Source organism: Gobius niger (assembly GCF_951799975.1).
Source record: "Gobius niger genome assembly, chromosome: 16".
NCBI lineage: Eukaryota > Metazoa > Chordata > Actinopteri > Gobiiformes > Gobiidae > Gobius > Gobius niger.
Genome location: NC_136867.1, coordinates 21,903,863 through 21,924,088, shown reverse-complemented (window position 1 = coordinate 21,924,088; position 20,226 = coordinate 21,903,863). Strand labels below are relative to the sequence as shown.

At 42.5% G+C, this 20,226-nt stretch overlaps 2 protein-coding genes across 2 annotated transcripts in view; one reads left to right on the top strand and one right to left on the bottom strand.

Moving 5' to 3' along the window:
- LOC306976382 (protein phosphatase 1 regulatory subunit 37) overlaps positions 1-2,013 on the top strand; it is a gene marked incomplete at its 5' end in the record, with an annotated part of 93,620 nt that extends 91,607 nt beyond the window's left edge. The window contains one exon of the mRNA XM_079574299.1: positions 1,234-2,013. Within this exon, the coding sequence (XP_079430425.1) occupies positions 1,234-1,380 (147 nt within the window). The 3' untranslated portion in view covers positions 1,381-2,013. The remainder of the gene's footprint in view (positions 1-1,233) is intronic.
- An 11,537-nt stretch (positions 2,014-13,550) lies between these two features.
- ak7b (adenylate kinase 7b) lies at positions 13,551-19,862 on the bottom strand. Its single transcript, XM_079573466.1, has 18 exons — positions 19,729-19,862; positions 19,464-19,616; positions 19,265-19,373; positions 18,988-19,082; positions 18,748-18,858; positions 18,302-18,385; positions 18,132-18,220; positions 17,960-18,050; positions 17,784-17,861; positions 17,563-17,712; positions 17,364-17,492; positions 16,970-17,069; positions 16,758-16,886; positions 16,576-16,620; positions 16,300-16,497; positions 15,966-16,186; positions 14,511-14,669; positions 13,551-14,210 (listed from the first exon to the last, which is right to left on the bottom strand). The coding sequence occupies exons 1-18, from the start codon at positions 19,804-19,806 to the stop codon at positions 14,172-14,174; spliced, it is 2,058 nt and encodes a 685-aa protein (XP_079429592.1). The 5' UTR covers positions 19,807-19,862; the 3' UTR covers positions 13,551-14,171.
- Positions 19,863-20,226: the final 364 nt, after the last annotated feature.

Genomic DNA, 20,226 nt, shown 5'->3' with positions numbered 1-20,226 from the left:
TGGAAAAGGGAAGAAATTTTGGGTAATTTATGAAATAACTGTTCCCAGATAAGTGCCTCCATAAAAGGATATTAGAGCGTTTAATCACAGAAACAGTAACACAGATTGATGCGATCTCTTGAAGATTTGGCCCAATAACTGCCACACCTGAAGATAGACATGCCACTTTTCTGCTAAAATGAGAATTCTCATTTTCTTCAATTTGCTCCTAAAAGTTTTCAGATTTTGTTTTTGCGACGCTGTGTCACATAATGGGGGTTACATTTTGGTCCATGAAGCGCACACAGTGAGGCTCATCCACAAGCCTGTAGCAGAGTGATGCCTCCCACCGGGTTTGCATACTGTTCCTGTGCCTTTGGGCAAGACGCTTTAAAGCATGTATGAACGTGTTAGAGTGGTGGTATGTGGTTTGATCTTGGCGGCCATGTCAGTTTGTTCCCATCCAAGGGAACAAAGCACCACTGATATACTATTTATGACTTCAATAATTAGTATATCAGTGGTATATCAGTGGTGCTTTGTTAATGGCAAAAAGTCATCAGAATTGAAAACACGACTGAAGCTGCTTAACATCAGTGACAGAAGTAAATTAATTGTCAATCTCTTAACTCTTACCTTAACCGGGCACATTTTCTCGAGCTTGGCATTACCCAAATCTAAAAGCTTCATGAAAAAAAGCGTCAAAACAGTGACAAAGAGCATGAAGAAAATGAGGATGTAAACGCAACAAAAAATGTGTCAATAGTACAAAAAAAAGATGAGTCCTGTGGGTCTTAGCTTTCAAAAGAGGTGTTACACTGGCCTATTGCCAAAGTGGAGAAAATGTCTTCGGTTTAGGCAGATGGTCAGAGGTTAAGTGACTTTTGTCATGGCCTTTGCTCTGCCTGATCCCGTTAGACCTTGGAGGCTAAGCAGGGAAGGGCCTGGTCGGTACTTGGAGGGGAGACCGTTTGGTAACACCAGGAAGCCTGGGCGAATGTAGTGAGTGAGTGGTTAGTAATGGTAGGAGGGGCCGATGGCACAGACTGGTTGCCTTGCTTCTGTCTGTCTACCCCAGGGCAGCTGTGGCTACAATAGTAGCTTACCACCACAAGTACGGAGTGAATGAATAATGCAATGTAAAACATCTTTGCGTGTCCAGAAAAGCGCTATATAAAACCAATGCATTATTATTATTCAAATGTGGTATTAATATAATATTAATGGATTGGTATTATTGTTATGTTTTCACAGGACAAGTTTCTGATGGAGACCCAGATGAGCCTTCGTTCTGAAATCACCCAACGCTGTCTCGCTAACACCAGCCGTTCCAGCTTCCCCGAAACACAACAGTCATTATCTACTGAGGACACACGTCACGACAACTCCCCTATAACCTGAAGAAAAAAAAAAACTGCTTTCATAAAAAGCAAAAGGGAACAAACAGCTAACCTTGTCGTCCACCTGAGAACTCCGATCACCGCTCAGTCACAGCCCACAGCAGATATATGCGAATAATAATTCTATCGCAAATAATGATAACCATAAAACTCCAAATCCGGGTAATAAAAGCCGAGGAGAGCTCCCTTGATGGAGAGACGGCCTCCCCGCTGCTTTCCGCTTAATGTTCCCACTGCGCGGCTCGCCATTTTCCATAAAGCAATTTTGCAAGCCCACTCCAGACGTGCATCACCTAGAAATGAAGACTCTACTGCGCCCCGGCCCCCCCCTTTCACACACACACCTGACAATAGTTACACCGATGTTTGGCTATGCGCGTGTTTATTTGCGCTCCATCATCACTTAATGTTTCGAGGGACATTGCTCTGTGGCATCATTTCTCCAACGGAAGAGGCAGCCAGGAGCTAAGCCAAGTTTTCATTTTCATTTATCAAGGAAAAAGGCTCACTAGATGAAAATATTATGGCAGACTACCACAGCTACTGTCAGATATGAGGTTCTCTGTCAAAGTGCAGGACAGTGGACATTCACCAAGATTGCTTTCCCTTGTTTGATTGGAAGAAGTGGATTCTATTTAGCGGTGTTATTTTGTATATCACTCATAATGCAATAAAAATTTGGGACTTCAACTACTGCTCCACCTCCAGTGGGTAAAGCATGTGTGCCAAAAGTTTCTCCATGCAGACTGGTGCTTCTTCTTATCCTTCAGCCTCTTCTTTGTCTTCTCCTTTTTCTCGTGCTACTTTAAGACCTTACATTGCATTGGATTATTGTTCCATAGATAGAAAAGATAACCTTTATTACAAACTCCTGGACATGAGTTTAGGTTCTGCACACAATCTTTATCACTTACATAAAGGGGAGATACTGTGTGTTTTGGGTCTTCATTTGGGGAATTTTCCTCATATTTTTGACACAGGACTAGGGTTGTCCTGATCTGATAGTGGTATCGGATGTTGGAGCCTATCCTGGGGAAATACAATCTCGAGCATGGGCGGACTGGCCATATGTCCATTCTGGAAGAGCACAGAAGGGACAATGGCTCTTGGGCCACTGGTCTGGAATCTAAATTTTCCCCTTAACCAAGCTTTACCCAAATCTGAAGCTTAAAAGAAAAGCATCAAATAGCGGCGAAAATGAGGATGAGCATGAAAAAAAAGCAATGAAAAAGCAACAAAAACACGATTAAAAAACAACAAAAATGCAATGAAAAAGTGACAAAAATGTGATAATTACACAACAACAAAGCAATGAAAAAAAGCAACAAAAAGTGACAACAAAAACGTGATGAAAACATGCCAAAAAGCCACAGAAAAAGGAATGAAAAAGCAAAATTGTCAAAAATTTGACAAAAATGCGGCCACAATGTGACAATAAGTCAGTCCAGGGCCGTTTTTTAGTCCCAGTCTGCCCCTGATCTCGAGTATTGATTCCAAATATCTGACACTGAAACGATACCTGTGTTGGCGGCCCTATGTTCCCCGGTACCTATGTTCTCCAAGTCCGATGTTCCCCCGTCAATAGTGGGGGAACATCGATGTATTAAAGCAGTACTAAGTAACTCATGCCCCTAGAGGCCATAAGCGCCACTGCAGGTGTTGTAGCATATTGTGTTTTTTTTCTCATTAGTTGTCCGTGAGAGTAAATACTACGCTGACAGAAAAGACAAAGGGAGAGAGGGATATTGTACATCCAATAACACAACTAAGATAATTTTTTTCACTCAAACTTGGCTGTTAATACTGTTTTAGTAGTGGTGCTAGCCCGCAGTTAGCTTTGCCCGTTATCCTGTTAGCTTCTTCTTCGTGATTCCATTAGTGTGTATTGGTGGCTCCAACACGGTGCAGGGAAGTTGAAAGCATGGTTTTCTGGCCAGAGACACCAGGGGGAGTTACCATAGACATTTGCTAACCTAGCACTAGCCTAGCACCACTAAACTCTTCAAATACAAGGACTGCATGAATTGAAAAAAAATAGCTCCAGAAATCAACAACACTTTGGATAACTAGGAAATGAGGCCCTATGTCAAAAATCCTGAAATATCCCTTTAACATCGGTACTGGATCGGTAATTAGAACGCTTTCTACTCCGCCACTGTGACAATATAAGTTACCAATTAAAACATAAAAGCGTGTCCACCGTAGCAGTTCAAACTACTGGATAGCAACAAACACAATATGGTGCACAGCTTTTGTAACCTTTATCATGTATGCCCCGATGCTCTAATTCCCATCGCACATGAGCATGTTTTACTCTGCGGGCCTATAGCTGAACATAATCCCGTCATGTGGCCTATTATTGGAGTCCTGCTAAAATATGCAGTGAGTGCGTTGAACCTGTGAAGCTCCAGCGTGCGGCCGCAGGGCACGAAGAAACACACCGCGACCTGTGAACGATCCGCTGATTGACAGGTGGGGCCATACGAGGGGTATATCTCTGTTTCCTCTATGGGACCTGAGATTCACACCCCAAACACCCCTCTCCCCCAGCCCCCCTGTCAGCACCCTCCCCAGCGACAGCCCTGTGCCCCCCAGCCAGCGTAGGAGGAGAGAGCCTTTTTCTGTATCTGGGGCAGAGAGCAGACTGGTAGCAGCAGGTAGCCCCCGATGTTGACTAGAAACACACATGAGGGCCCTACCTGATGGTTATACACCCAGCACCTTCTCAGCCTCGACCTCCTACAATCACAGATTGTAAAAGATCAGGAACTTTGGTCATGCTTAAGTTAAGCTTTGTGTGCATTTTATTTGCATATTACTGCACATGTTTATCCTGTGACATGATTGTGTTTGCATATTCATGGTTCTCAAGAGATGAAAAATTAGTACCCGTCTGATCTCCAAAGCTAAGCAGGTTGGGCCTGTTTGTATCAGGATGAGAGATGTGTTGGAATACAAACTGCCGTAAATTGGGACAACAGTGGCACAGTGGTTAGAGCATTCTTTCATGGATCCAAAAGGTCAGCTGTTCGTGAAATCCTGCTCGAGATGGCATTCACAGTCGTCGTGTCCTTGGGCAAATGTACTGTATGTGCTCCATGAGTGATGAAGGAGCCGATGGTGTGGGAACCCAGGGTGCTGAGGGTGGATGGTTTACATATTGCAGGCAATAATAATAAATAGGAAATAAGCCCAGAAAAAGCATTTTTGGAGGAAATCCTGTTCCTCTGCACCCCCTAATCAAAATATGTTACCATGGCTCTGGAAGGAGCTGTTGATGATTGCCAGCTTCCGTTAATCCCAGGGCAGCTGTGGCTACAGCAGCCTATCACCACAGAGTTCTGAGAGTGCATGACTAATGCGATGTAAACCACTTATCTTGGAAAGTGTTGCCAGTGATCAGTGTATCTGGTCAAAGGTAATCTATAATGAAGAGTTTTAACAGAATTTGTCTAACTTGGTCATTATATATATCTTGTTTGTTAGGAGCAGACAGATGACAAATGGCCTTCTGGCTTATTCTGGTTTTAAAAAACAAACAAAACGTGTCTTATCATGTATTTTATGAATTTGCTCTGCCCCCTTTCAAATAAACTAATCTAATCTAATAATTAATGTATTGTTCTAAAGATACCACCCTTTGAGTACCTTTTTGGCTCCTCTGCCTCCACCTCTGCTCAGACCCATGTGGTGGTGGCGTTCTCCCAAGCGGCCTCACCTCCAGCCAACGCGGCCCCAGGACTGATATCAGGTCCAGCCCCGAGCCCCTGATTCAGCCTCCTCTGCACGGGCCCCTCCAGCCTGCCCCATCTGAACCACGTCCAGGGCGGGATGGCAGCGGCAGAGAGGCAGATGCCTGGGCAGTGGGAGCAGGGCAGTGTCTAAGACAGGGCCGGGGCTACTTTATCATAGTTAGGAGCGAGTGTGGGCAAGGCATGAATATCAAAAAGTGCACAAACTTTTTACTTGCTGATGTGGCCGGAAAACCGCTTTTGAAGAGGACTTTTTGCTTTGTTTGCTGAAATAACTTGAGTTGAAACGCAGGTTAAGTTTGTACACTGAATAGAAATGGATTCCGACTTCCAATAGGCTTGGCTCAGACCTGTCGACTTTGCCTTGTTGTAGAACAGCTGGCTTTGAGCAAGACCCCCATTGGATACGGTACTTGGTTGTAGTCGGTGAGCCCTTTGCTGAGACCGAAAGCAACATTGAGTGACCGTCTCTCCAAACGCCAGATGCAAACTATCCACGAACTTATTTGATTGCTTGCTGGGAAAAAAAAGGCATCCACTGAAGATCATTTGGCTTGTAAAAAGTTTCCATCTAACTTTGCATCTTACGGCCATTCCAGCATGCCCACAGTGAGCTGCCTCCTCCCCCTGTCCCATCGGGGGATGATGAGGTGAAGCTTCTCTGAGCGCTGCAGTAAGGAATAGGTCAGCAGCGTTTGTAGTAATCACTCATTGCTGCCTGACATTACGGCTGAGCAATTAGGCGGGACAGTTGTGTACTTTACTAATGAACAATGGTTGAACGCTCCTTCCCGCGCCGCTCCCATCCATCAGCCTAAAACATGGCAGACTTTTTTCCCCGGCTCCGAAACCTCCGCTTGGCTGGCACACGCCCTGCTGTTGCCGGGCTGTTGGAGGTGCTTTGATGAGTTCCTGGCCGCTGCTCTGAAGCCTCCCTGCTGAACGTGTGGCTGCCTCTCCTCCTCCTCCTCCACCCGCCTCCCCCGCCACCCGCTCTCCATCTTTCCCCCTTGTCAACACGATCCCCCTCTCCATCCGTCGTGAGTCCGGGCCCCGGCGGGAGGCGATCCGCCCCCTCGCCGAGTCCTCTGGGTGCTCCCTGCGTCTCCTCTGCCCACCCCTGCGCCCCGCCGGCACAAACACACATGCACACGGTTTGTCTTTGGGCAACGAGCAGGACCTTTGATTTATGACAGCGATTCTTCCAAAAACACACCCTGCATTTTCCGGTCGATACTTTAGTTCACAAACTCTGCTCGCACGGATGGCAAAGGTAAGTAGATTTTAAATTATGAATGAAAGGACACAGTATGGTTTGCATTTGGGCTTTTGTGTGTATGACTTAATTGGCCCCAAAGGGAAATTTGGAATCTGCATTTGACCCATCCTTCGAGCATTACATAAGAAGAAGAAGAAGAAGAAGAAGATCTTTATTTATATAGCGCCTTTCACAGACATAGAGTCACAAAGCGCTTTACATGAGACAATTGTACATTCACTCCATACTCGGTGGTGGTAACTACGTTTGTAGCTTCAGTTTCCCCTGGGTGAGACTGTCAGAGGCGCTTTCGCGACTACACACGTCTGCGCCAACGGACCCTCTGACCACCACCATACATTCACTCACACATCATTCATCCTGGCCTATTGTGCATGTTTTTAGTGGTAGGGGAAACCGGAGTGCCCGGAGGAAACCTACGCAGACACGGGGAGAACATGCAAACTCCACACAGAAAGGCCCGTCCTGGTGGGAATCGAACCCGGACCTTCTAGCTGTGAAGCGAGAGCACTAACCGCTGCGCTACCGTGCCGCCCACATAAGGGCAACTTAAGCCACCGCAGTGCAGCGCCCGGGGACCCACCTCCAGGTTTTTCAGTCAGTATATTGGTCAGGGAGTACCTAGACTGTGCATGTTCAGGGTCACAGTTTGATTTGGTGTGGCACAACTCTGCATTACTTTGAGAGTACCTTTCCATGCATTATAGGCGGTTGAGTCAGTGTCCCACACTTGACACTTGGATATCATAGTCAAACCTCGTCTCAAAGGAGGATGAATAAACAGATAACAGAGTTTATACAGGCAAAAACAAGCCAAATTTAATGCCATTTTCAATGCCCCAAAACTATATTTTAATGCCACACACAGAAAAAAATGGCATATATTTCATTTATTAAGGAAAGAGAATTGGACTAAATGGGCAACTTTTGAGCAAAAAAGGTGGTCAATTTCAGCCAAAACAGCAGCTGAACCATCATTTTGGTATTTTCGATGAACTTGTATAGTTAAAACACATTTTCCAATAGACTTAGATTTAATGCCAGTTTGAGTCCAGTGTAATGAAGCCTAGGCGTTAATTCAACCTGGTAGACTAATTTCAGCATCACATACCTCCAGCCAATGATCGCTTCCGAGAGGGCCACACCTCCACCTCCGCCCATCAGTGTAAGAGCCGCACCTCCATAGCAGCCAGTCATCGTCCTCGGTCCCGCTTTTAAGCCAAAGCAATCATGGTTCGTTCACTTCCCAGCTGCGCTGCGACCCACCTCCGCTCTTCTAGCCACGGCTTCCACCTGCTGCATCGGGTCTCCTATACCACCATCAGTGTCCAGGCTCCGGGTAAGACATCCCTAACTCCAAGCTGTTCATCCATACTGACTTTCACACATCAATGTCCACCGCAGGGGTCTGATCAGCAAAACTAATATATATGTCAATAAATCTTCCTGTTATTTTGACAGTATGCGTCTATCCAGGTTGAAATACTTTTTAATGACATTGAAGGCCTTGATTTGAATGAATTGAAGGCCTTGATTTGGGCACAATTCATTTAATGACTTTCAATGTCCCTCGGAATCCCTGATGTTAGTTATTATGGCTATTATTATTATCATGAGTGAAGACAGGGGTGGTTCACATCTTTGCACGAACCAGCTGAGGGGTCATTCAACTTGTATCTCATCAAATTGAACACAAACCACTGTAAATTTATTAATTAATTTAACTTTGACACAAAACACACAAGAAACTAATGTAAAACTGAAAAGTTAGCCCACAACGTCCAGTGTGAGAGTCATCCTTACCCACCAATGACAAAAAAGATTTGTTCATTTAGACTGTGATTGACTTCCAAACATCATACAGCTGAAATGTAGCTAAAGAAAACAATTATATATTTCTCCTTGCCACCGAAAGCTTACGTACATATTACAACCTATAGATGGCATTTAAAACTAGGTCCATCGATCCCAGTGGTGCAAATGAGTCCATTAGTGATAGCAGTTAGAATGCAGCTCTTCAAACTGATGCAACACATTGGCTCTGGGGACCTCCACTTGCCCATATGGGATCCTATGCTAAATATACCCTCCCTCCCAAAGCACTCCCTACCTGCGCAGCCCACAATAATCCAGAGATGTATAGCGGTGTTTGCTAACAGCTCCAGACTTTCCCTCCCTTTGATAGAAGCCAAGAAGCTGCTGATACTCGTTAGGGGAGAGGGGAGGAAGCCGAATGCTCCTCTTCCTCTCTGCTTGTTGGAATGACACGTGCCTATTCATTACTGTGGAAATAAGGAATGAAGGAGGGGAGGGTGGGGGGTCTCTTCTGCGGGGCTCTTGTGCGGCTGCCAACTTTCGCGAAGCAGCAGACAGTCGGGGGAAAGTGGCGAGTGGAAGTGGGTTTGCGAGCAGTGCGCTTGTAAGACTCAGGGCTTTACATATAGGATAGTAACTCGCGGTGATGGGGAGTTGGCTCGGGCACAAAGGCAGAGGGAGGCGCGGCTGAATACTGTGGGGCTGTGCGCAGAAGTCAGCGCTCTCAAGCACACTCCAGGTATGTGCATTTCGACATGTTTGTGCCAAGGAAGTGTTGGTGACACCTGACAGGAAGTGGAGAGGAAGCGAGGACCATCGGGGATAATTAGTAGGCACTTAAGGACGCGGGTCTCCGAGCTTTTTCCTCCGTGAGCACCTTTAACAAAATAAAAACAACACAGAGCTATGCTTTGTGAATACTTGAGCAACTCTAGGACATAGAAAGAGTACATCCTGGACAGTTGGAGATGAGATTTTTACACAACTATAACTAGTGTTGGGGGCAACATATTATAAAAGTAAAGAGTTACAAAAATATATAACTTTTTTCAGTAACTGAGGAATACAACATATTAGTCATTACAATTTTAGTAACTCAGGCTACAAGTGCATTCAAATGGTTTGTATTGATGTACTTATAATAATAAGAATGCAGCACAAAATCAAGTTAGACACTGGTGTGTAAGATCTGCAGTTGCGTGAAGTTAATGTCCTCAAAACAAAACACGAATGAGTAAAGGAGAAGGAAATTTTTGACTGCACTTTTGCTCAGTGGCATTATTACTATTTTCAGTAATCATTTCAGTAAAGTATCTCAAAAATAACTCGGTTACATTCTTGAAATGTAATATGCAATACAAATATATCACATTTTAAAAGTTGTAACTACTAATATAGAATATATTACAATTCTAAGGTAACTTACCCAACACTGACTATAACACTCTTGATGCTTTGTATTTTACACAAAGGTTTGCACTTTGCAGCTTGTGTCCATCATGTTTATAACTTTATCATTTGGTGCAAAACATACATCTATAAATGTGACTAGGTGGTGTTTCAAAGAGTGCATGTCACTACAGCACTTCCAAATCATCTTGTTTTATGTTTTGTGTGTGTGTTTGCATTTTATATACCAACTATTTCATAAATAAGATTTATCGATTAAACTACAATTCCGCTTTTGTATCTACAGCAGTCATCCTTTGATAGAAACATCTCAATACCCCTTTGAAGCCTTTGTTTTCCTTTCAGCTTTTCAAATGGCTTGTTGAGTTATTTAGTCATTGATTCATCATATAGCTGTTGTTATTTTTCCAACAATACCAATCCATTTACCATTGGCATAGTTGGACACACTGACTTGTGACCTGTCACTTGTGTGAATGGATGAAAAAAGACACAATATTTGATGTACTGTTTCAACACAGTCTTTTCCAATGTATAGTCTGTAGTGACAAAAATAAAAGGCAGATGCCAGATTAGGAGATGAGTTGTTTTTTTTCAGTGAGTAATGACAGAGATAAGTTAATTCAAGTTTTTTTTTTCATAAATTCATAAATTCAACAATCCACAACAAGAATCAAAAGGGATTTTTGGGCGAAACAATATTTCCCACTTAGCGCCTCTTAAAGGAACCTAAAGAAATATAGAAACTCCCTCGCTCCTCACCTTGACACCTGCCACAGCGCGCCGCAGCCATTTTGATAAATTTACATTAAAAGAGGTGAGGCGTCTGGCGGGTTTTCGGCGGCTCTGCCTTCCACCCGCCTTTAATCAATGAAAACGTTTTTTGTTTTTTTTTTCTTTCTTTTTGCGGGCCTCCGGAGAGCGAGCGGAGCCCAAGATAAATATTGGCAGAAAAGAATAATGCGCCGTCCTCCCCAATTGAGGGGACATAATGATATTCAGAAGGAGACCCCCCGCTGAGTTGCGAGGCAAACTGTTCCTAAGCAACAAAACACATTTTCACTCTCTCCCGGTCTTTTGGTTGCAGGGATTTTTTTTTTTAGGGGGGGGGACAAAGATGCGCAGCCCCTTTCTCCCTAGACAATAAAGAGGTCTATGCATCCTGTCTGTCTCTATATTATTACCCTAAGTTTTCGGACAGCGGCGCAGGTGTCGCTTCCGTGTGTGTGAGCATGCATGTCCCGGCCTGATTTGTGTGTCCACGGGATTAAGGGGTGTTAGGGAACAGTGACCAGCATGAGTCCAAGTGGATTGAGTGCAGATGCAGGGGCTTTACGGCGGCTGATGGCGTATATTAGGTGTGTTATAAGATCATAGATGAGCCGGGGGGGGGGGACACAATGTTAAAGGTTCTTGTTTTTAAAGGAGAGAGATATGGGGACTTTGACAGCATGGCGGCGAGATCGGAAAAGTAAAGTTCCAACAAACAGTTCTATGTGAAAATGTTACCAGTTTAAAGCGGATGCTATAGTGCCTGAATTGTATTTTTCAATTAGGATTTATTGATTTAACCTCTTAACCCCCACGTGAACCGAGCATATTTTCTCCAGCTTCTTAAAAAAGAAAAAAAAAAAAGTCAAAGAGCAACAAATATGAGTTGAAAAAAAAGGATGAAAATGCAACCAAAGATTTGCAAGGAAGTGAAAAAAATGTGTGACGAAAAAGCAACAAAAATGGCACAAAAAGAGCAACAGAAAAGTGACTAAAACGCAATTACGTGATGAAAAAGAGACAAAAATGCTACAAAAGAGCAACAAAAAAAGCAATGGCACGAAATGTCATTCTTGCCTTAATGTCATACAGCAACAACGCAGGTTTTGTAGGTCTTAGTTTTCAAATAAGGTGTTACACTGAGCTTTAGTTTGTAACCTATTAGATTTGGGTAAAGCTGAACTGGAGAAAAAGTGGTTAAGAGGTAAAGTAGTGTAGAGAAATGCATTACAGCCAAAGGTATAAAAGTATATTCTTCAATAGAGCTTTGTGGCTTCATCATAGGACACTGAAATCAATCACCTATAGTGAGTAAAGGAATATTGGTAACTTGAAGAGAATTGAGGTATAGCCTGAATGCCATAGTTTTAGTTAACATTTAGATCACTATTTTTGGTTGTGTTGTGAACAAGCAAGGAGCACAGTCCAATCGGGTTGCACAAAAGTAAGTTCGTTTGGGCCAGTTCCTATCATAAGCAGAGCTGCCGTAATTTCTATATTATACAATGGATCACTGGAATCCGAAGTTTCAGATCTTTTTGACACACAGGCGAAATCCCCTTTTTACGCATGCATTAGCCGTCTTTATGGTGCAATAGTGAAACCAAAGTAACGATATGTGAAGAGACTAAATTGAGCGAATGAATCTATCAAGAAGATGAAACCAAAATGATTTGATCAAAGCCTCGCTCAGGCACGAGGCCCATAGTCATTAAGTCTGCATCGAGGAGGGAGCTACTGCCATAGACTATACAACACTGACACTTAGTGGTGGGAGTTGGAAATATGCCACAGGAACCTTGTCATATTTCTTATTGTGGACAAATGGGTATAAGTGTGATACAGTTGTTTTTTTCATGTGAGTTCAAGTAAATGATTTAATAAAATAGCATTGTGTGGAGGCAGTATTAAATCACTACTGTATTGTGTCTGTTTATATTTGTTGGTTGATGTTTGATACTGAAAATGTTTTTTTCCTAAAAGAAAAAAGAAAAAGCTTCATTAACCTGGTACCTGCCAGCTTAGGGATAGAGTTTGGATTAGTATGCATATCCAAATCTCAAAGCGTATTGACTGGAGAACTTACACCCTACATGCCAGTGTGATACCTCATTTGAAAGCCAAGACTTTCTAGTTTCTAAAAATCTGTATGAGTGAAACACAACTTACATCACATTTGCCGTTTCTAACCCCCTGACCATAGACTGTAGAATTAATAGACAGCTCCTCCTCACTCCTCCCCGTTTATCATAATGACCAGAGAAATCATTGCGGATTTACAGACTCCTCCTACCCAGCGCTGACGGAGCAAGTTCCTAAAAAGGGCATAAGGGCGGGATCTTCACTGTAGACTTGGCACCCACGGGGCGCGTAGTTCGGTCGTAGCCGTGCCCGCACCATTAGCTCTAATGCTAACGGCCTATATCTATCAATCAAAGTCCGGCCTTATTAGTATACGAGATTTCTAAAATGTAACCCACCTGGTCCCTTTAATTGTAACTAACCCAGCGCTATCACAGGAGCAATATCTAGCTGTAGAAAGTTTAACAAAATTAAGCACCAGGCTTTACAGTTGTTTAAAACGTGTGTAAAGTGCAATGCTTTCTAATGGAAAACTAGCTTGTTTTGCTGCCCCCTATCTGGAGGTACTGCAGCAATGGAGGGCAATGGCGGCCCCTAGAGTCGCGGTGATAAAGCAGTGCGACCAGCGACCCTAACCCTAGCCCCCTGATCAGCTAGTTTTTTTTATAGCTTCAGTATATTTTGTATGTCAGTGTGTTATCATAGGGTTTTCAGTGTTGGATTTTACCAGGTCAAAATACATCTGCATCATATACTATCGTTTAGAACCCACTGTGTGTGTTGTAAAGGTGTTAGACCATTTATATGTAACTCGAAAACATGTACTCAACATTCCTCTTGCACCTAGCCACATTATCAATGAAATGGGCGCTTTAAAATCCCCGGGGACATAATAATAGTGTGTGCTTTGTAGAAGGTTTGAAATTGACCATGATCATAAATGAGCATAAATAATTTTACCGAAATAGAACAAAACATTTGTCCTAAAAGTTCTGATAGTGACACTTGTAGCGTTTTGTTTGGACAATATGAAGAGAACAAAACAAACAAACTTTATTCCTCCTGCGGATGGCTGTAATAATGAAATTAGTGCCTGAGTGTGCCTTAAAAATGTTGCATTACGTTTGTAGCTGAGCCTCCGAAATTGACTTTGCGGCGTTTTGCGTCGCAGTGTGTCCCCAACAAAGCTCGCTAATTTCCCCATGTGGCAATTACCTATGTACACCGAAATAATGTGGTGTTTGCCAGTGGCCAATTATATTTACTTTGGCGTGGAGAGTGGCGACATGAGAGAGGCACAAATTAGCAGCCATTTGAAAGATTTGTCCTTCCTGGATATCAGAAGCCAAAATCCAAGCAATAATGACCGGAGCATGTCTACTTTAGAGTTTACCAAGTTAATTTAGCAAATGAACTTCTTAATTAGCTCTTGGCTCCGTTCGCACTTTCATTTTGCTTTTTAGGGCGCTTTTAAGTAACGGCCAGCACACGAGAGCTCAAACAAAGCAGCCGGTAAATGCTACAGGGGCCAAGAGCGACGAATGAAGCCTAATCAAAATCGCAGCGTGAACCAGGGGACACTTGGCTTGGAAAGACACAGATTCCCAGAAAGATAGTGTTGAATTGTGCCTTTAATATTGTTTAGCAAGAGACATTTATAATAACAAAGGCTAACAATTAAGTTCACAGAAAATGGGGGTTGTTTGTTAGCAGATACTCCGCCTGAAAAGACACAATACATAAGATCGATTGGTGTTAGTCGCAAGAACCTGTAACAAATAAAACTGTAACAATAGCAACAATTTCTCATCTTCTCGCCAACGCTTTGCCATGGTTTGAAATATTGTAGAATTACTACTACTGACAAATAGAGCAAAGGATTGTTTTATGGTTTATGCCTTTTAACTATCAAATTGTTCATGTTTTGACCTCTACTCACATGAAACAAAAGCCCTAACCCTGGGATAAAGGTCAACATCCTCTGTGAAATAAAACATGCAAAAACACAGCAGTTTTTTTTACCAGAAAGTCGACCGGATCCTGCGGTCTGGCGGCGCAGCAGGCCACCAGCCCCTGGGACAGAGTGGGCATCACATGCTCCATCAGGTAGGTCCTCATCTCAGCCGTGTCTACCTCCAGCATCTCCCCCTCCTGTCGCTTCAACTCCTCCGACGCCTTGGACTAAAAGAGAAAGAACTAGTCACTGTTTGATGATGTTTATGATAGAGGTCCACCGATATGGGGTTTTCTAAGGCCGATGACAATTATTTTAGATTTGAATTGGCCGATGCCGATATGCACAGCTGATATTTTTGACTGATATTTTTGGCAGATTTTTCCAAATGTCTGGTCTATAATCCTGTAAAAACATAAACCCTTGGCCGCTCCAGCAGCGGTTGATTTTATTTTGCTGCTTTAGGTGATTCAATCATAGTTTCTGTCCCAGCTTTGATTAGTTGTCGTTAGCATTAGCATACTGTTGCATTTTGCACGCCAATCCAAAATACAATTGTGGAGGTTAAAACTAACGCAGCAATTGAATTCTCCAGGTTCTGTGCTTCAAAATTACATGCAGCATGTCCATATTCACTGAGGTTTAGATGGTGAAATTTGTGTTAAAGGGGCTAGATACGAGTTGGTCATTTTTATACTCACTACTGCCACCTCAGGTCTTACGTGTAACTACAACTACAACTATGTGGTCATACCGCCTTTGCGATGCCCAATCCTGTTAGACCTTGGAAGCTAAGCAGGGAAGGGCCTGGTCGGTACTTGGATGGGAGACCGTTTAGTAACACCAGGAAGCCTATAGCGAATGTAGTGAGTGAGTGAGTGGTTGGTGGTGGTCGGAGGGGCTGATGGTGCAGACTGGTTGCCTCGCTTCCGTCAGTCTAACCCAGGGCAGCTGTGGCTACAATAGTAGCTTACCACCACCGAGTATGGAGTGAATGAATAATGCAATGTAAAGCGTCTTTGAGTGTCCAGAAAAGCGCTATATAAAACCGATGCATTATTATTATTATTATTACAATTTCTATATTAAGCTTGTACTTTGAGTGACAGTGCAGGATTTTAGCCGCAGTTGTGGTCAGGGCTCATTCTACACATTAGGACATAGCTGGAACATGTAGGGGGAGGAAAATACATAATTTAAATTTGTTTTAATTCCGTATAGTCCCTTTAACAAACTTGTAACTAAACAATTTTCATTGTGATGTTTTATCAGTTCCCCTAATGCCTAGGAAGTTGTGGGAGGACTTGTTTTAAAGCGAAAGTCTCTATATCTTTCGGTCCCGGAGATATCAGCTTTCATCGGCACTAGATCGGACGATAGCCAATATTGCAAAATCCCCAAATATTGGCCAGACGATATATCGGTCGACCTCTAGTTTATGACATTCAATTTATTGATAGCAATGTGGCTGTATTATGACCATCCTCTGCCCTTGCTCTACAGTGAATTCCAGAACTGTTCACCCATTTGTCCCAGCGTGCAGCCCTCTCGCTGGCCTCCTCTGCCTCTCTCTCCTCCTCTTCAGCTTTCCTCTGCATCTCCTCCCTCCGTTTCTCCTCGACGATCCTCCTCTCCTCCTCCTCCAGTTCCTCGATGCTGGGGCCGTAGTTTCTCGGCGGACCCACGGTTTCGATGATCTTCTCCATGAGCTGCAGACAGTCAGGCTCATCGCTGCTCGTGACCACTGAGGGGAACAATAGAGGTTCTTGTTAACGTGGGATATTTGAAAACCGCACTTTAAATACACAAACAGATCAGGTCAACATGTGTGAAGCAAAGTCTTATGTTTTGTATTACCCAGTTTCATCATAGGGATGTCAAACTTGTCGTAAAAGTCAGACACAATGGCGTCTTGTTTGTTCCTGTGCCTGTATCTGGCCTGTCTCTTCAGGAAGTTGGCCGGTGTGTAGTTATTCTCCTGCACCTGGGCCTCGGGCAAGTTCATCACTCGCTCTCTCAAAAATGCATCACTCGCATCGAGGTAGAACACAAACTCTGCAAGGAAAAAGGGTTGATGGTCAAACACATCTGAACTCACAGTGCTTGTCAGTGTTGATGTACATATAGAGGAACCTGGGAGTATCTTGTTGGAAGTTACATCCTCCTCTTCTTCCTCATCTACGCAAAGAAGATGATCGGATGCATACAAACATTCATAAACAGAAATATTTTTCTAAAGTCCCAAGTCAAACCTTTTAGTTTGTGGGACAAAGCTGTTTAGCTGATCCTGCCTCTAATTTTGCCATGCGACTTACTCTCAAAGAGTTCTTTAGCTTCATCATATGTTTTTGGAAATCCATCCAAAACAAATCCCTGGTTTCTACAGGGCTTAGACATCAGCTTATCCCGGACCACTCTGGCCAGCAGATCCTCTTCCAAAACACCTAGAAAAGAGCAACATATAAAACACTCCAACACTGACTATATCGTTCACTCTTTACACTTGCTTTAAAACGTTGGCGTGTACCTCCGTTCTCCTCCAGGCTTTTGTTCAGGCTACTGAGCAGCTCCTGGGCCTCCGCCGTGCTCTCATCCTCTGTTCTTGGATCATTCGCCACTTGTTCCGCCTGTTCATTCATTAAAAGCAAGCAAATATTCAGGATCGCAGACTGGATCGAAGCACTGCATTAACTAATCAGATTCATTGTGACTAAAATTAAATTAAACAAAAATTGGTTTACAGTAATCAGGTCAATAAAATCTGCAAGATGCTGTAATATGGCCACTAGGCTACATTTTGTGATTTGGGGTAAAACATGCTTTGTATGCAAGAGTTGTAATATGGCTGTTTTCCAGTGTTTTGTCAAAATACACAATACAATTAAATTATCTACTCTATTTGTGTTATTATACGGACTTACCAGCTGAGCGATTGTCTCTGTAATGACTGGCCTCAGTTTGACATGATGAAGTTTGTAGTGATCACAGATGTTTTTGGCCAGTGTGCTCTTCCCAACAGCAGGGGGACCCGTCACGCAAATGCGAATAGGCTAAAGGCAGAGGAGAATATAAAGTTGAAACGAAATAGCCTTATTTGCTGTGTTAATACCAGTTGCGTACTAGTAATCCTCTGTTTTGCCTGTACTCCTCCGCAACTTGATTGATGTTTTCCACAAGCCCATTTTCACACTGCCAGGGGATGGGCAGTAGCTCTTTCAGGTGGGCTGACTCCATTCGCAGGTTCACTGTCATATAATAAAGCTCTAACTCCTGAAAAAAAGGAAAAAAGAAAAATTCATCTCCAGATAAAATTAAATTCAAAGTGAAGTTGCATAACATACGCTGATTTCACGTATAAGGTAGGCCTCCTCGACGGGCATTTTCTCAATTTTCCCTGATCCAAGCACATTAGAAATGGCCTAAAAAGAACATTTTAAGATTCGCACCACGTCACTTTCTGTTCAAGTTATCTCAAAAACAACCCAAAAACTCCTCAGTGTTTGATTTCTGAACTAACCTGAATAATCTCCTCCAAGGTATTATGTGAAAAGTCGACCGCCAGCAGGTAGTAGGGCCTGGGGCGATGTTCAATCACATTCTGTATCACACTTGAAGTAGTACATTATCAAGTTGAATGGTTTTATGCCACACAAAAAGTGATTTAATATGAGAGAAGTGTATTGTCCAACCTTGCAAGATCACAGATATGAATAGTGGGTACGATATTGGTGCCTTCTCCGAAAACAGGTGTTTGAGGTTTCAGTCCCTGCCATGAAGTCTGAAAATAAATCATCAGTATGTAGTTATTTGAAGTAATTGTATAAATCTTGAACCATTAGTACTGGATATGAAGTCTTACCTTGAAAAAGTAGTGAAAAGTGCGCTCTCCCATTCCATACTGCATTCCAGACGCTACAACGTAGGTGGAGAACATGGTCTTGTTCTGAAAATTATTCAATAATAGTAATAGTAGTAATAATAATAGTTTAGTTTAATGTTCTAAGTTTATGTAAATTAAAGCGTATGCCTAATATCAGCCTGGAACCATCATACAATCCATCAACCAACCACCCCTTCGTCCTTGCCAATCATTGAGAAGGCTTCTCTAAAAACAGTACTTTTTTATTAATTTAGACATAACTTCTAAAAATGTGTTAGTAATACTAATAATCATGTCCTTGTATCTCACTAAATGAAACACCTGGATCTAATATTGTCTGACACAGAGTGTAGTGAAGTTGGTTAGCGAGACAGAAAAAAATGCAAATATCAATAATAATAATAATAATAATAATATAGACAAACCATTTTCCCCAGTTTAATCACCCACTTCTCCAGATCATTGTGTGCTTTGAAATTTGGATGGGGTCTTTGGCGTCGGAAATCTTCATCAGTGAAAGGACGCTCTTCATCCTCCTGCCATTTCATACATGCAGAAGAGAGTAAAGTATTACGTATATGTAGAAAAAAACACACTCAAATCCGTACAGATCACCACAGTCTTATTCATCTCAATGTCAACGCATTGTTAATGTGTCTACTCACTGGATCTATGGGTTTTCTGCACGCCCATGTCATGACTGTTGACACAAGGATAAACATTTTTGGCCCAGGAAAATTGTCCAATTCATTCTGAAGAGCTGAGGAAAATAAAGCACATAAGTAGTGACTTAAAGTGCTCCCTATTTTTTAATAGCATCTTGTAGTAAGCTATTTTGAACATAATACAGTATATGGAAGAATTTGAATAGAATTTTCATCACATAAACTAGTGCACTCAAGAATTACTGTGGATAAACACAGTAGTGCCACATGTGCATACTTGTAACAGCCCAGAAAGCCTCCTCCACTTGGTCCTGATGTTGTGTTATGTTATAAACTATTACATCACAGTCCATGAGTTTAGGAAGAAGCTCCTCCCTTGTCAGCTGCTGAAATGAAGCATACCATAAAGTATTTTTCACACACGTTTTTTTTTATGATAATGCAAAAGTATATTAAGATCGCATCAAGATGCTTACACAGTACTGTTCCTTTGCATTAGCCGGGTTCTCACTTGATGTTTCTGAAACAGTTCCCACAATCTCAAAGGCTTTGTCTGTACTGCTGCTGTCCAGTAGTTCATCCTCATCTTCACCTTCGCCATAAGCTCCAACAACAGAATCAGACAAGAACTACCACAGAGGGTGACAACATTAGAAAGCCCATTGGCAATGACAAATGATGTTTTAGCATTAGCTAGCATTAGAAAGTCTCGTTAGCTATTCTCGTGTCAAAGTCCGTTACCTTTGCGATGTGTTTCGATGAGTAAGAGTCAATGTTGTTGACAAAAACCCGTTTAGGCGGGGGTTCCATTTTCTCCATTTTGTTCAACCTTAACTAGTTTATTCGACTAGTTCTCGCGTTTGGAAGCTTGGTGGAAGCTGTTAGCGTCACGTTGTCATGGTGACAGCAATCGCATGGTGGCAGCATCAACACTCAATCATGCTGGATTGTAAAATGTACTATCATTACTTCACACAGACACATTATTTAAATAAATATCATGTCATTTTTTATGACAGATATTATTATGACCTCATGACTCAAAACAAGGCTTGGACACAACAATTTAATTAGCAATGCCATCATTAAATTAGGGAATAGATTTTGCAGATGAATTTAAAATAGCCTTTAAAAGAAAAAAAACAAAACAACATTTTTCAATTACCGGTAAATCCTTCATAAAAGCATTCAAACAATTATACATTCCCTTAAAATTGACACATACCAATTTAATTACAA